This window comes from Gadus macrocephalus, chromosome 20 (assembly GCF_031168955.1).
Source record: "Gadus macrocephalus chromosome 20, ASM3116895v1".
In the NCBI taxonomy this organism is placed as follows: domain Eukaryota; kingdom Metazoa; phylum Chordata; class Actinopteri; order Gadiformes; family Gadidae; genus Gadus; species Gadus macrocephalus.
Window position 1 is genome coordinate 18,643,675 of NC_082401.1, and position 16,338 is coordinate 18,660,012.

Consider the following 16,338-nt stretch of genomic DNA (forward strand, 5'->3'; position numbering starts at 1 on the left):
ACATCAACATGAACACATCGTGTGTGTGTGTGTGTGTGTGTGTGTGTGTGTGTGTGTGTGTGTGTGTGTGTGTGTGTGTGTGTGTGTGTGTGTGCAGTGGCGATTTTAGCCTGAAATTTCTGGTGGGGCAAATTTATATGACGTCATATTACGTCAGAAAAATAGAGGTAGCTGATTATTATAACAGTAGGCCTATATAGACCAGTCAGGTATACTATGGGCTGCATTTTGAGTGCCAGCAGGGAGCAGACATCCTATTTAAATACATTTCACATGCTTTAGCGCTCAGTACGACACAGAGATGTTGCCTATAATAATAATAATAATAATAATAATAATATTGCATTATATTTTAAACGCAAACGTTCCAAAGAATCTCAGAGCGCCAACATGGTACGCACTATAATATAGTGTAACGACCTCGCCGGTGACATAATCATGTCGAGTCATTAGTAGTTGAAGGTAGTTTTAATGAACCAAAAACCAGGTCACTGAAACCCGTAACGTTGTAACAACATTGTCAACATTGTCACCAACAGCTGAAAACCGGACCAAAACAAACCCCGGTTACCCCGGCAACCCCCAACACGGTCTCACTCGCGTGCAGGCCCCCACCCGTATTCTACGTAATTCTACATTACGTAGAATACGTAGATTACGCAGTTAACGTCTAGGGGCAAATTTGAAATTGCCCCTAGCCTCAATGTTAACTTTGGCCGGTGTGGTTCGCGCTCATTGGTGTTTCTATGGTAACGGTGGGGCAGCGTGGGTCTTTGCCCCTCCGGAAACAGGAAACGTAAATATAGACAACGTTCATTCAAGCAAGCACACAGGCAGTAGAACACACGAATCAAATTACTCCAAAACAAGGCTATAATGCTTGTGAGTCAAGTTTATTCACACAAATGTGTACGCTACTTTGTATATAAAAAAATATATATAGTTTGCCACGAAGTAGGAATGGATTGCGCCTTCTGCTCAACAGCGCCATCTCGTGGGTCTGGTGGGGCACTGCCCCACCTGCCCCTAATGTAGAAACGCCACTGTGTGTGTGTGTGTGTGTGTGTGTGTGTGTGTGTGTGTGTGTGTGGCGGACAGCACCTCTGATGGCGATGAAGCATCGCAAGCCGTTAATGAAGGCATAGGCGCCGACTCATTGTGTTCATAGTAAAATAAGAGCAATGCACAAGCAAGCTACATATCGGGTATCTGTGAGAAGATATCATACATTTTGTATTGAAAGTGTGGTTCACGTGGGGGGATAGGTACATAAGCACGGGAAAGAGAGGACACCTAATTGTTCAGTCTGAAAAGGGTTCACGTGGGGTGGAGTGTGTGTGTGTGTGTGTGTGTGTGCGTGCGTGCCTGAACGTGTATGTGTGTGCATGTGCGTGAAAGTGTGTCTGTGTGAGTGCACGTGCGTGTAGTTGTGTGTGTGCGCGTGTGGTGGTGGGGGTGGATTTGTGGTTGTGTACTATCTATTGGATGAACACAATCTAGGATCACCCATTCATTTCCTATGGCATTCATTTTTGACCCGGAACACCACAGGTGTTACAAAGTTGACTAAACAACTTAAAATTCAATGAAAGTAGTGATCAGCAATTGTATATGTTCAAACCCCTAGTGTGGAGGATATCATAAGCCCTCGAGACAAATAAATGTAAAACACTATATTTATGATTGATTGAAATGGAAATGGGTCAGATTTGACCCGAATACGACAGGAAGGAGAGCGGTGAGCCCACTGATTCAGTCATTGAATTCAAACACTAGGTGATTTAAAATAATGCATTAACTTTATTCTCAGTTTGTTTTGAATTTGTATTTCTGTTAAGTACAATGATTATGGCAAGCAGCATATGGAAGAGAGAACCAGATCAATAGCTTGCTATAGTACATAGAACATAACATAACGCAAACCTCTGGTGCGCATTGCAGTGATTTAAAGGCCAGATTTATGTACGGACAAGTTTGCAATTATTGGCATGAAATTATCAGAAGTTGTTCAGTGTTTCACTATTGAATTGAAATTATAGTGGAGTCAAAGGCATAAAGAGGAAGTCAAAAAGAAAAGAGAGCAGGTTTAAAGTAAAGATGTCAGATGTAGTGATCTCTTCTTGCTTTCCAGTGGTGGTTTTGCAGATGACGCTTCTGCTTTAGCCTATTGTACAGTCTATGGCTAGAGCATGTGTATAGAACATAGCCCTGAAATAATTTAATTAGCATTATATATCAGCAGGATACTGGTGAGAAATTCCTCACATTTACGAAAGCTACTATTTTTGAATAAGTGCATAATAAATTAAATTAACACAAAATAGGTGATATATTTTAACCTCCCCCGTCTTCCTCATCAGGCGGGTTTAGAAGGCAACAACCTTTAGTAAATCGAATACATAATGTCCTTGATATAATAAAACAAACATTCATTTGTTTTCATTTGCAAATAAGTGAACGAAATAAGTACAAGGCCTATTTGTGTCCATTAGCTACACATGGTTTTGCCCAGTTGAGCAATAAGCCATCTTTTCAAAGCCAAAAATGTAACACATTCGATGCTGGTTTCAGACATTCATGTTGCAGAGGTCAAAACTAGGACCAATCACGAGAGTAAATCCAGATTCTAAACGCACGTCTCTGTGGAGCTAGTTTGGTCAAGAGTATTTTTCAACAGATGGAACCCGGGGAGACGAGTTTTGTTTGTCCGTGTGCATCAGGGTTTGGATTCTTTGTCCCCACCCTGACGTGCGTGTTGCGTGTTGGTCCGCGGTGGGGTTTTGCAGGGCGACAGAGGCGACGGGGGCTGAGAACCTTCAGTCCTGGCGCCGGTCATGCCGTCCTCCTCCTCCTCCTCCTCTTCCCTCTGCTGTACGGAGGACAGGTACTGCTCCAGCAGGCTGCAATCTGCACTGTCCCCGCCCGCTCGGGACACACAGCCCCCAGGGCTGGCCAGGGCCAAGGCCAGGGCCCGCACAGTCTCCAGGGAGTCCACTGTGCCGCTGCTGAGAAAGCTGTCCTCCAGGGCCACCTGCTGCTCACATGTTGACTGGAAGCCGGAGTCCGGGAAGGACGCCTGCGTGTGGGCCGGTTCTGCGGTGCTGCAGCGGGCCGCTGGGACCAAGGGCTGACAGGAGGCAGGAGCCGGCGTCACAGCCGGGGCCTCGCAGGGCTTCATGCTGGCTAGCTGCCCCTCGACAGAGTGCTGCCACCGCTGCATAGACTGGAGCTGTGGGCGGGAGCATTCCCATGTAGTCATAACGAGGATGGAAAAAGGGGCAGAATATTGCTTTCGACGCGTATGTTTGAACATGTATTACATTAAAAGCTTCACATCCCCTCACCTGTTTCCAAAGAAATTTGACAGCCTCCTCCTGAACCATCCTCTGCAACCTTTCTTCCTCATAGCGTCCCTGCATTCTGCAGGACAAGACAGGCAAGTTCTGTAAATCTGTGAATAAACCCTGCAAGCAAATGACGTCAAGTCGCAGGTAACTGAACCGTTGCATGATCTTTAAAAATAGCACAGGGGACTTCGTTACATACATGAAGCAGGAGATCAGCCATCAACATACCTCTCCAGCTCCCCTGATAGGGAGACTATGTGCTCCTGCATCCTGTGCAGACGGATCTCACTTCGGACCTCCCGGGCGACGGGGTGGTAGTGGCGGGCGTACTGGCCCCGCCACCATGACTGTATCCTCACCGCTGCCCCGTCTCCGTCCAGGTCCCCTTCCACCTTCTGCTGGGGCTCCTCCAGCACCTCCCCCCCCCCACTGGCTGGGGGGGTTCCTGGTGCCGGTCCGACCTGCGCCCGGCTGGGCCCGACGGCGGGTGGACAAGCTGTTGAGACCTCAGCGCCCTCACGGTGACCGGCCGTCGCCTGGCTTTCCGTATCGATGACGGTCTCCTGTTGCACCGTCTCTGGACACTGGTAACAGATTTCTGCGATGAGTGACTTCCTTGGCAGGGATGGGCGTTCCGGGGCCAGAGAGTCGGGCTCAAACGTTTCGGTCTCGTCCTCGCTCTCTGAGAGAGCCGCCTTGGGCTCTCTGACGTCGGCGGCCGCGGGCAGGAAGGTGGAGACGGAGGAAAGCAGGCTGCCGCTGGGTCTATCCTCGTCTGTTTGCACGTCCTCCAGGTGGAGGGACTCCTCTGCTGCTGCTCTGGTGCTGCGAAGCACAGGCCCCGGTTGGTGGAAGGAGTCCGACCTCATCCAGGTGTTGTACTGAACCGTCGGCTCTGGAACAGGAATGAGTGAAAGATTGACAAACCAAATTAAAATTAAATTGTTATTGATGTTTTCTCCTTATTTGATACAAAGCTGTCTACAGCAAACGTTCTATCCACTATAAAGTAGTGCAGCGATTCAGTTGGCCTTGATCCGCTGCCACTGTACTCGCTGAAACAACGGTATTGCAGGTCGGCTGACAAATCACAAACAAAACACCGTACATTTTTATCTATATTAATTCTATTACAAAAACATTATTCAATGTAAAAACAATAATCATTCTTTGTTATTTTTACTTTAAACCTTTCGAAAAGCCTGAGCAATGTGATAGGAACTTATGGTAGGCCATCCTACGTAGGATGAGCGATGATCTGAAAATGGAAATAAAATTGCGGTATTGATTGGTCCAAAAGTGCAGGATTGAGCTCTGAAGGCGCCTGTGCGATGCCGGGCCAGCACAGTGCAGTGCTTGCCCGGCACCTGGGTAAAAGCTGTCTGTCAACTGCAATGAACATAGTGTAGCGCTGGCTATAAAGAAAATGCCTGCAAAACCCCTTCGCCAGCTACAGTGACCCTCAAAGGCCAGAGTGCAAAAGAGAAGTAAAACCGTGTCTCAGCGCATTGGAACTAGCTTTCGCACAGAAGTACCTGACAAAACCTTTGGTTTTTGTCAGATCGGGATACCCAACAAAGCTTTCACTTGGGTCGAGTATCCCGATCTGTCCAGCAGAGCTCTGCGATTTCTGATTGCCCTGAAGACGAATCTCTGGGAGACTGGCTTTCCTGGCATTTTTATTTTTTTTATTTTAACCTTTATTTTTCCAGATAAAACATTAAGAACAGTTTCTTATTTACAATATTGATCTGGTCCAAGAGGCCCCACCAGGAATAAAAGGTACAAATAACAAAAACACAAGCATGACTAATTTCGACAAATATAAAACGGATATAAAAACGCATTGAAGACGAAACACAGGAGTAAACTGAATGTTGAGCCCAATCCTAGACTGAGACTGCTATCCCTTAAGCCCGACATTAAGCATTTGGTGTCTGCCCTGCAACATAAGCCGTCTCATTAGGTGAGTCAACAATAGGGGGCTCCTATTACGGTTGGTTTTATCAGCACCGGCGTTGGTCGTTAAAACACTGCTCCCTTGAGACAATATCGTTCCTAACATTATGTGAATGTTCCATGCATATAAGGTTATTATTAACACATCTCTTCTTCTTTTTACCACTACTGCAATGTATGTATGAGCCTGCATATGATTGTTAAAATAAACGTCCTCCGATTAGCACTGTTCGGTAACCATATAACTTCTGGTCGGATGTGGGCCCGCGAACACTTTCAAGGGGTCCGCGACTCCGAAAAAAGGTTGAGCACCACTGAAGTGATGTTCATAGCACAGAAATGACATGAAACAATCCCTTGCCAGTTGTAGCGAGCTCCTCTCACCCATCTCTCTGGCCGATGGAACAGCGCCTGTTGGGGTGGATCTGTTGTCTGCCATTACTGGGGCCAGAGGGGCAGTATGCTGTGGACTGAGGGTCTCCACGTCCAAGTGAGTAGGGCGAGGCGGGCTGGGAGAGCCTCCCGTCTGCTGCAACAGTTGCCTTTGGTGAAGCCTGAAAGAAAACCAAAAAACCAAAGTCAACATGTTGCTCGGATCACAGTAAATATCACTCTGGGTAGAGCCGTAGAACAGGGTATCAGTAATGTGCACTTTGATGCTGCTTTATCAACATTAATCACCGGGGGCCTGCTCTGTGTGTGTGTGTGTGTGTGTGTGTGTGTGTGTGTGTGTGTGTGTGTGTGTGTGTGTGTGGCTGGGTGTGTGCGTGCGTACCTCTGCTTACTGAGGATCTTCTCCAGCTTCGCGTCCTCGGCCGTCTCCAGGGCTGGGCTGGTGGTCAGGGGACACACGGTGGCCAGGTACTGGACCAGCTGCACGTGCTGACCCGGTCGATACGAGCGACCTTTGCCCTGGCTGTACAGCCATTCTGCCTTTAAACTGGTAGTGGAAAAAATACATTACTGCTACTAGACGGTGAGATTACTACCCAAGATGACGACATTCATTTCAGGGGGGTAATATTGAGGCTTAGGTCCACGTTGTTTTGCTCACTTTTCTTTCTGTGTAACCACATAGCCGTCCAGCACCTTGAGGCTCAGGCACCAGCTCATGACGTAAGGTCTGTAGTCAAACCCTGGCAGCGACGGGGTGGACATCACACATGGATTGCTCATTATAGAGAGCTGCTCCAGTTCCTGGAGAGGTGCAAAGTAGGAGGCCTAAAGTAGAGCACAGAAGGAGCACCAGTTAGATGGAGGGGGAGAAATAAATCTAACTTATGTTGATTTTAATACAGTTAAACGGTTTCTGCATGAGAGCTACCTCATTGAGATCCCTTATCTCATTTTCCGCCAAGGAGAGAATCGATAGACGCGTGGGTAGGTGGGCAGGAATCGTACGGAGTGTCGTTATGCTGTTCCCGTGAAGCAAGAGTGTCTGCAATAAAAACAACATGGCAGCAAATCTAAACAGGTGAGTCGTACATGAAGAATGGATGGCTTGCTACTTCTCACTTCCTCTGAATCCTTACTTTTAAGGCCAACAGCTTAGTCAAATCGCCAATAGTTGATATGTTATTGTCGGACAGGTCCAGGTGTTGCAGGGAAATGCAGTTGTGAAGTTGCTCAATGACCTAAAGAAAATAGAGGACGATAGTAAATACTCCAAATAAATAAATACTACATTTTCACATTTTCTTTGGTCCGCCGAAAAAAAACCTGCTGCCGCTTAAGTGTGCACTAAAAAATATAACAAATACATGACATAGCAGTCGTGGGTAAATAATTGTCCTAACGTCCAATCCACGTACCTTGATGTTGTTACCGGAGAGGTTGAGCCACTCAAGCTGAGGCAGGTCCCGAAGGCCCTCGATGTAACCAATGCTGTTATTGGGCAGGTTCAGAACCCTTAGCGCTGTTAGCCGGCACACACCCATCATCCGCACCAGACGGTTGCTGGCAACAGAGAGCTGGGGACAATGACAGCAATTATATATATATATATATAAACATATACATACACACACAAAAATAAACTGTACATACAAATATATGCATCAATAGAAGAGAGAGAGCGAGTGAGCACCTGTTGTAACCCTGGACTTCTTTCAAGATGGTCTAGTTTCATGATATTGTTGCGATCCAGAATGAGGGTATGGGTTTCATCTGAGCATGTAAAACTCGGTTCCAACTTATGGATTCCCTGGGCTGAGAGGTCCACCACAGGGCCTAAAACAATGGACCGGAAGGGGTTGGACGGTTGGTTGGATGTCATTTTCCTATTAAACTGTTAATATCATGAGCCAACACAAACATAACACATTTGAAACAAGTAGTTATTACACAAACAACATTTGAACCAGCATGATCATACAGACAGAACGGTTCCTGATCAGTTTAGACAACAATATTACACTCCGAAGTTAATAGAAGATGATATTGCTTAAACACGGACAAGTTGTGACAACCATCACAACAATAGCAGGCAGAACAAGCTAATGGCAAGTTGATGATATGAACCAAATAATTTCCATCATTATTATTGATGATTCGTATCAATTGATAGTTATCAATGTCTCAAAGTGTCTAGGTTTACAAGCGAATAACTGAATATGATGCTGCAGCACCTTGTGGCTTATGGTACATCACTGATACAACAACACTCATCCTGGTGCTGACGCTAGCTCACATCAACATTAGCTTTGGGCCATTGTACTGCTAATTAGCACTAGCAACAATTGTAGGCCCGGCGGAGAGTTAAAGTTAAAATAAATAAAGTTCGGGCATTGAATTGTCATTCAGCCCTTATTATGAAGCTTACCAGCGTTTGCATCAAGTTTAAAATCGGATACCCCCATCTCCACAGCCCTGTCAAGAAGGCTGGCGACGCTGGTACAACAGTTACACTCTTATGCACACTGATCACAAATGTTCCAAACAACAATCTTTTACTCAGTTGAAGCCTGCCTGTTGAGCTCAATGCACCACAGACCGATCCGTTAAGTGTAGTATTAGCAGCATGTGTGATTCGGATTATTATTTCGCTAACATTTCTGTTCATTCGTTCCCGCTTCTGCTAAACACTGGCAACCATAGCTACGCTCCTACCGTTGGCGCAGTGATTACGTCGACAATTGGATAAAAGGCATAAAATACAAATTATATATATATTTATTTATTTATTATGTATGTAGGAGATTATTTGAAACGCATTTTGTATTTTTAACAGCGATACATATATATTACAATTGTTCATAAATCCAAATTCAGGTGACATTATTTAGTTTCCGTATCCGCTTGTCTTTCTTTCCGGTTTTGTGCCCTCTCGTAGCCATCATGAAGTGAGTTCCAGGAATATAATCTATGATCATCCTAGTATATAAATAAGCACTAACTTAACGTTATGATCGTTTTGGTTAGGAATATTATGTTAAACTCAATGGTGGTGTGTATTTGTCCTTTTCAGGGTCGAGTTGTGCAGTTTTAGCGGGTATAAAATCTACCCCGGTCATGGCCGCCGATACGCCAGGATAGACGGAAAGGTAACGCTTCTTTGAGATATACGTGTTTTTTATTTAGCGTGTCTCGCTTTTCACATTTGATCAGTCAAACAAGTGTGGGCTTACTGTGTTCCAATGTTTTTTTAAAGTGGTAACTGCCATGAAAGCCTAAGTTATTGATGCCGGCCTTGTCGGCATGGAATGACATAGCTATGGTTGCTAACTACACGTACGTTGTTTATAGTTGTTGCAATAAACGAACTGCTTCACCCTGCCTATTTCAACACTCCAGCACATGATGGCTGTGGCGACGGCATTCATGCTATCCACTTTTCACCTGCCATTCGTATCAAAATCACGCAAGAGTCCTGTCAATAGCATCATAGTATTTCAACTTTCAACAGGTTTTCCAGTTCTTGAATGGCAAGTGCGAGGCCGCCTTCCTGTCAAAGAGGAATCCTAGACAGATCAACTGGACAGTTCTGTACAGGCGCAAGCACAAGAAGGGCCAATCTGTAAGTAGTTTTCTCAGGGACTTGTTTTTTTTATGCAGGTGTCCTATGTTTAGAATTGAGACTTGTTGACTGACTGGTTATTTTCCATTTTGGCTGCAGGTTAATGGTGTGCACAGTGTAGTCTGTGATATGTGCTGTTGCAGGACTGTGTTTTACAGCCTCTGCAGCAGTGCTCATGCCAAACCTGCAGCCATAGACTAAATGGTGATCATAGTACTGGCCCTTGAAGTCTTCATTGACATTATACCATTGGTCGGCCTCCATACTCTCCTACAATCCAAACTTTTGCATTGGTGTATGATTGGAATGTAGAATGGATGGCATATTGAAAGAATGGAAATACTGGTGAATGTTAACCCGGTAGTAAGAATTGGGAAAGGGTTAACAATGTACTGATTTGGAGGCTTTCCCATCCATTTTGACAGGAAGAGGTAGCAAAGAAGCGCACACGTCGCGCCGTGAAGTTCCAGAGGGCCATTACTGGTGCCTCTCTTGCTGACATCATGGCCAAGAGGAACCAGAAGCCAGAGGTTCGCAAGGCCCAGCGGGAGCAGGCCATCAGGTATGTTGATACACCTCCACGGCACGAGAAGAGTACTCGCCTCTGCAGCTCCACTAAGAGCAGAGTAAAAATGTGGCCTCAAGATGTGCAAAGTGCATTCATACTGATGCTAGTCAGCTTGAAATAGCATTTTACATGTGTATATATATATTTTTATTATTATTCTTGGCTTGAGTGAATATAACTTATTCTTACCACTGCCTGCTATCAATCCATATGTGAAATCATTCTAAGTAAATGTATTGCCTTTAGAGATCACCCCTGCCTTAAAGATTAGGTTAATTCATTTTTAAGAGTGTTGGAACTTTATTAATCCTGATGCTTGCTTGAACAAAGATGCAAGTGTATTTTCTGTTTTCCAATTAACTCAAGGAAATTATTTTCTACTAGCATAGCTGATCCATATCAGTCCTTTTTTTTCTTGTAACTAATCTGGTTGATATTAGGATCTCTAGCAGCAACACTGAGTGAAAGAGGCTTAAAATAAATGTTCTGAATGTACCACACAGGATTCATGCAGACGACCACTAATGTAGAATAACGTCACAGTCCCAATGCCATTTGGATTGAGACTTGTAGACCGGTTATTTTCCTTTTGGCTGCAGGTTAATGGTGTGCACAGTGTAGTCTGTGATATGTGATGTTGTTGGACTGTGTTTTACAGCCTCCGCAGCAGTGCTCATGCCAAACCTGTAGCCATAGATTAACTGGTGATCATAGTACTGGCCCTTGACGTCTTCATTGACATACCATTGGTCGGCCTCCATACTCTCCTACAATCTAAACTTTTGCATACGTCTATGATTGGAATGTAGAACTCAAAATAATGATTCTGAGTGTACCATACAGGATTCTTGCAGACTACCACTAATGTATAATAACATCACGTTCCAATGGCATTTGTTAAATCAATGCAATGGTGCATGAGACTATAGTTTCGGGGAGAAGTGTAATGTATTTGTAGTCGTGCAGATTGATTTGTGAAGACCATCTAACAGTTTATCTGGGTGTTCTAGGGCTGCCAAGGAGGTCAAGAAGGCCAAGCAGGCAACCAAGAAGCCAGCGACCACCACAACAAAGGTAACATGAAGCCGACTTGCCCGTTTTTAAATCTAGATTTACAAAGGATAGCCCCAGCTACTCAAGCAAGCATAGTGCTACTGGAGAGTAACAGAAAGCTGCTTAAATTCTACCCAGTCGGCTGGTGTATTTTTCCTTCCTATACATGTACATCTTGGTCCTGCTGCGTCAAACTTTATGTTGAAGATTAAAGAGTTAAACTGATTATTTTCCATTTTGGCTGAAGGTGGATGGTGTGCACAGTGTAGTCTGTGATATGTGCTGTTGCGGACTGTGTTTTACAGCCTCCGCAGCAGTGCTCATGCCACACCTGAAGCCATAGACTAACTGGTGATCATAGTACTGGCCCTTGACGTCTTCATTGACACACCATTGGTCGGCCTCCATACTCTCCTACAGTGTTAAATGTTGCATACGTGTATGATTGGGATATTATAGAATTGCATGGCATATTGAAAGAACTAGCGATGATGATTCTACACATGTTTGAATTGGTGATCAATTCCTAGAGAAATAATAACAATGATATGGGACATTTAAACCAATGTATTAAATCACAGAATTGTGTGACAGGTGGTCCTGACGAGCTTCAATATGGCCGTTCCATTCCCATGTATTTGGCTATAGTCTGTCAAATACTACTGATTCTCTGAACCTGGGTTTAGTGTGGCATGGACAACGATCTTAATTGCTATCTTGATACGTTCCTGTGAAGCTTTTATTTAACTTGTTATTTCTCTTTGACAGGCTCCAACCAAGGCGGCCCCAAAAACCAAGATTGCAAAGCCCATGAAGGTCAATGCACCACGTGTTGGAGGAAAACGCTAAATCTGTTTGTGTGGGCTGTTGATAAATAAATCTTTTCTTGGATAACAACGTTTTGTGAGGCAAATTTTGTACATGTATAAAGTCAAGTTGAGAACACTTCCGCCTTCTATGAAGGATGTATGATATTCAAGGGTGTATCAATTATAAAGTGTCCATAGTTTCTACATAGGACAGCGTTCACATAATTTCAAGGATTCATCAAATGTGTGCCTGATGGCCAAAAAAACGTTGTATTCTTGGCTGTGACGGCAAATGATTCCCTGATCTTTTCATGGCTATGCCCTTTAACAGATCACACTGCAATAATGGCTCTTAAAATGTTTACTCTTAATCGATTCAGCCTTAGACTAAAACTTCTTTCGCAACACGTGACAAGTTGTGCCAGTGACTTGTCACTGGCACAACTTGGTATGGGACAGTCATTTTTGTAGTCCAAATAAAAATGCCTGGTTTTGAATAGGCCAGGGTGTCGATCCTAGTCCCCTGAAAGATTGCTAAATAAAAATGGTAAATCCTAGGTTCCCTGGCTCAAGGGAACATGACCAGTTACTATATTCTACATTTCTGCCCTTAATGTCATGTTAGCTAGACTTAAACAGGTTCCTCCTAGCAAGCTGTCGTGGGAAATCACAGCACTGGCTTAAGGCTCTTAATATACAACTATCAGTCTGAATCTCAAATGCTCATAGATTTGCTCCCTTGGGCCAAACAAGCATGGTAAATGTTTTTTAATCTAATTGAAGTAAAAACTCTCATTGAGAACTCATTTAATACAGTTTAAGCCTCCAAGTTAATATTTCTGTATTTACCTCTTAGCTGATTGAAATCTCACTGCTTGAATGTCCAAATACCAATGCAGTGATAACTAGGATCAAATACTACACGCATTAAACATATTTAGGAAAGTACTTTGGATAGTCAATCTTAAAATAAATGTCCATCCACATGGTTTTAGATCATTTTATTAGCATACAGCCATTACATAGCCAGAGACAAATTTAACTATATTACATTTTTCCAAAGTCAGCAGGTCAGACAAGTTATTGCTAGAAATCAGGGAATTCAAAACTAGTGAATACATGTCATGTAACAAGGATGCGATAAACCGCTTTCAAGGAGAGAACCGTTGACGAATAGCAAAACAAATCAGTTCTTTGCTGGGCGAGAATGAATAAGGACTATCTTCAACATAGCTGCTCAAAATGTAACCTTGGTAAATAATTGTTTAAGGTTACAATAGAACAAAGTTAAAATTAATAAAAAAGGGCCTATGGCGCTAACACATTGCTACTCGGAAAGCCTTGATTTGCAATGAAGGATAATTCTGAAATCACCAAATAATAAATGCTAAAATAAACAACATTTTGGGGAGTTCTTACAGGACATAGATATTTCTTTTTTTTAGTAATTATGTTAAATGATGCTCCATAAAAGCTGACATAATGGAAAAAAGTACTCACCAAAAGGTGCATGATGTAACAGATTAACTTGAATGACTTTGATCATGTAGAATCATAACATTTGTGGAGAAGGGTAAAATACTGACAACCATCCTTCAACAACAAAGTGCACCTGAACCTCCAGCAGGTGTGTGTGTGCGAGGCTGTTGCTTTCTGTGGTAAAATAATGGTTATGACGAGGATGTAATGCAGGTCCAATGTTATGGAGAAGAAGGGGTTGTTGGCGATGGGGCATGACAATGTTATCAGTGAGTAGTCTCCCTTTAACGGCATTGAGGTTTCTCAACACTCAGGATTCTGCAGCAGCAGGTTCTGCAGCCGCTGCAGATTCTATTGCTGCCTTGGCTTCAGCCTTCTGCTCTTGTTTGTAGCTATAACAGAAATAAACAAGATCACAACCCTTAACAGGCAAATGACAACCTATTTAGGAGAATGTTGTGCTATGTTATTCTTTGAGTCTGAATTTAATGTGAGACACACACACACACACACACACACACACACACACACACACACACACACACACACACACACACACACACACACACACACACACACACACACACACACACAGTTTAACAGTAACTCAAAAGTGAGAGGGAGACTAGTACACAAAGGATGTGAAGGACCGACAACAGTAGCCATGATACATATAGTTATAGAGACGCAGGCTATCTGCAAAAAAAAAAAAGACACTCACTTCCAGATCCTGTAAAGCTGGGAGGCACCTGCACCGCCGACAAAGAAGTTGACACAAAACAAATTCCAGTTCTTTGGGATGATGACCAAAGAATATCTGGACCAAACCAAACCTGAAACCAGAAAACAAAGAGGGAGTCGCTTAGCATGCGCGCAGGGAAATGTTTACTTGGACAGAGGGTATGTATTGGTCCCAGAGGCCCAGATAGGCTTGTTTGCAGGAGATCCATGCTTGGACTGGTGCACCGGCCTCTGGCACGAGCTGATGAATTGTTTGACGTCATTTCAAACTGTGCAACATCTGACAGTCCAGTCGATGTCACAAGCAATGGTACAGAGTTTATAAGTTCCTTAACGGGCCACTGCACATGTGCAATCTAATGGTTCAGGAGTTTAGGTTGGACCGTCTTCTTCATTGCTTTACTTTCTAATGTGACAATTTAAACACATTTCTGTTTTTTTTTTTTTTTTTTTTTATCTTATTTTGAATCTTAAAACCCAGGATGTCCACTTGTGTTAAGTCAGCTATGGAGGGTGACACTCTATTAAGTAGAGGTTTGCTCGTCTCACCTTTGAAAGGCTTGTAACAGTCAATGAAACCTGAATGCCCCCTTGGGAAACTACTTCTGAAAAGGGCTGATGATAGGGAGCTGGCCTCCTTGATCTACCTTGAATGAAAAACGGTTTTAACAGTTGAAGTGGGGAGGACTGAGTTCTCCACTGGGCTGGATCTTTTTTTGGGTTGCATGTTGCATGTTCATGCATCACGATCTTTGTACCCCACTGTTTACCTGTAGCTGTCAGTACACAGGACTGCGACAAGCTGAGTTTTTCTGCGGGCCGATTCATATCAGCCAGGCCAGCACCGACCAGGGCCTGTTGCAGTGAAGAGAGAAGGAATTATTTACTTAATGTGATCCAGTTCTTCACTGTTATAATATTAACGCTACTGGTACAAGATGTCCTTACCCATTTAAACATCGGGGCCCAGAAGAACACAGTCTTTGGGCCTAGGAATCAAAGAGGAAACATAAATGAGGCTCTCGTTATGAACTTGTAATTGGTATTATTTACACTATGATAAACTCCTCGCAAACAATCTGATTGGTTTATATGGTTAGACAATTGACAAATACCAATACCTATACGAATAATGTTGTAATGAGGACCCCTGATTTATAATCAGCCAGGAAGTTGTCCTTGAAAAATGTGCTCAACATTTTGTTACCCTTGTACAGACAAAACAAGTGTGAACCGTCGCTGATAACAGTAAATGTCTGAACAAGAAAGTCACCAACCACGGGTTTACTACAAATATTTGGGTATTGTGTTTTATAACAGATTGTGCTTTCAAGGTAATAAAGATGCCTCTTCTAAAAAGCTACAACAGCCAGGAAATCCCATGCCATATTGGTCTCTACCGACCACCCCCTGCAGATGGGAGTTTGAGCTTCTAGCTTCAGGTAGAACATACAGATCCAACTTTTGTTTGCATTGCAATTAGAAGGCTGAATTTGCACAACTGAATGCACAAAGACATTGGGGAAAGTTATGCTCAAATAATGTGAGTGATACCTTGACTTTTACCGCCACAGCAGAGTAAACATTTAATTGGTGTTATCCCAGCAGATTATCTCTGCAAATACTTCGGATACCCTTTTCTTGCTCTAAATGTATGCTTCACATCACTTTATTTTTTTCCAGTTCTTTATAGTTGCTAGCTGAACAAGGATATCGATATACAAACACAACTTAACAACAACGTTGACAAATGGCAGTTTTACTACATTGTATACGGTCTATGGTTTCAATGCAAAAACACGGTTTAAACAAAAGCATCCCCGATCTCTGACGTTATAGGATGGCTATACAGGACAGACTATAGAGGACAACGACTTCATATAGAGCTAAATATCCTGCACTCTATTCATATTTCTGTTACCTGAGATGATTGGCCTTACCTGCTGGATGGTTGTACAATGGTCTCAGTTTTGCAGGTAGAATATGTTCGATCCTGTCTAGAATCCTGTGGTAGGACAATCTGAGCGCAGCCATGGTCACTGGCTAAGCTAGGGGTACTATGCACAATAACCTGGTAAACTAACAGCTAACTAGCAACTGTTGTATCGACTACTGTACAACCGCTTAATCTAACGTCAGTATGGTTAGTGGTGATCGTAACGTTTGATAGACTTCTGATATAATCCGAGGTATTATTAAGGGAAATTATGCTGTCCTACTGTCGACCTTCCTCGTCGGCAGCGGTGTGTCCGTGTTAGTGCTGCCAGACCGATAATGATTGGTCAGGACCGGCACCGGGGCGGGGACAATCTCTTGCGTCACAAGTCCCTCATGTGTTCTTCAATACGATAGGTTCAACCGGGACCT

The 16,338-nt window shown here is 43.6% G+C and overlaps 3 protein-coding genes and 3 non-coding genes across 7 annotated transcripts; 4 read left to right on the forward strand and 2 right to left on the reverse strand.

The window, feature by feature from the left end:
• Window positions 1-1,777: 1,777 nt before the first annotated feature.
• cep97 (centrosomal protein 97) lies at window positions 1,778-8,444 on the reverse strand. Its single transcript, XM_060040246.1, has 11 exons — window positions 8,128-8,444; window positions 7,393-7,535; window positions 7,118-7,276; window positions 6,839-6,940; window positions 6,631-6,744; window positions 6,361-6,527; window positions 6,082-6,246; window positions 5,691-5,860; window positions 3,576-4,242; window positions 3,345-3,420; window positions 1,778-3,229 (listed from the first exon to the last, which is right to left on the reverse strand). The coding sequence occupies exons 1-11, from the start codon at window positions 8,162-8,164 to the stop codon at window positions 2,717-2,719; spliced, it is 2,313 nt and encodes a 770-aa protein (XP_059896229.1). The 5' UTR covers window positions 8,165-8,444; the 3' UTR covers window positions 1,778-2,716.
• Window positions 6,746-11,839, forward strand: rpl24 (ribosomal protein L24). Of its 2 annotated transcripts, none has more exons than XM_060040250.1 (6): window positions 6,746-6,780; window positions 8,773-8,848; window positions 9,211-9,321; window positions 9,747-9,883; window positions 10,900-10,963; window positions 11,711-11,839. In XM_060040250.1, exons 1-6 carry the CDS (start codon window positions 6,761-6,763, stop codon window positions 11,789-11,791), a joined length of 489 nt encoding a protein of 162 aa, XP_059896233.1. In that variant the 5' UTR covers window positions 6,746-6,760; the 3' UTR covers window positions 11,792-11,839. The 2 variants fall into 2 exon arrangements, with proteins under 2 accessions (XP_059896233.1, XP_059896235.1); XM_060040252.1 differs by lacking the exon at window positions 6,746-6,780 and adding an exon at window positions 8,566-8,647.
• LOC132449240 (small nucleolar RNA SNORA23) lies at window positions 9,420-9,599 on the forward strand. The gene has a single exon (XR_009523553.1). It is a non-coding gene; the product is annotated as a small nucleolar RNA SNORA23 (small nucleolar RNA).
• Window positions 10,488-10,664, forward strand: LOC132449242 (small nucleolar RNA SNORA23). Its single transcript, XR_009523555.1, has one exon. It is a non-coding gene; the product is annotated as a small nucleolar RNA SNORA23 (small nucleolar RNA).
• Window positions 11,189-11,364, forward strand: LOC132449241 (small nucleolar RNA SNORA23). Its single transcript, XR_009523554.1, has one exon. It is a non-coding gene; the product is annotated as a small nucleolar RNA SNORA23 (small nucleolar RNA).
• Window positions 11,840-12,737: 898 nt separating the features above from the next.
• mpc2b (mitochondrial pyruvate carrier 2b) lies at window positions 12,738-16,246 on the reverse strand. The gene is made up of 5 exons (XM_060040253.1): window positions 15,912-16,246; window positions 14,920-14,960; window positions 14,742-14,826; window positions 13,952-14,063; window positions 12,738-13,622 (listed from the first exon to the last, which is right to left on the reverse strand). The coding sequence occupies exons 1-5, from the start codon at window positions 16,003-16,005 to the stop codon at window positions 13,541-13,543; spliced, it is 414 nt and encodes a 137-aa protein (XP_059896236.1). The 5' UTR covers window positions 16,006-16,246; the 3' UTR covers window positions 12,738-13,540.
• Window positions 16,247-16,338: the final 92 nt, after the last annotated feature.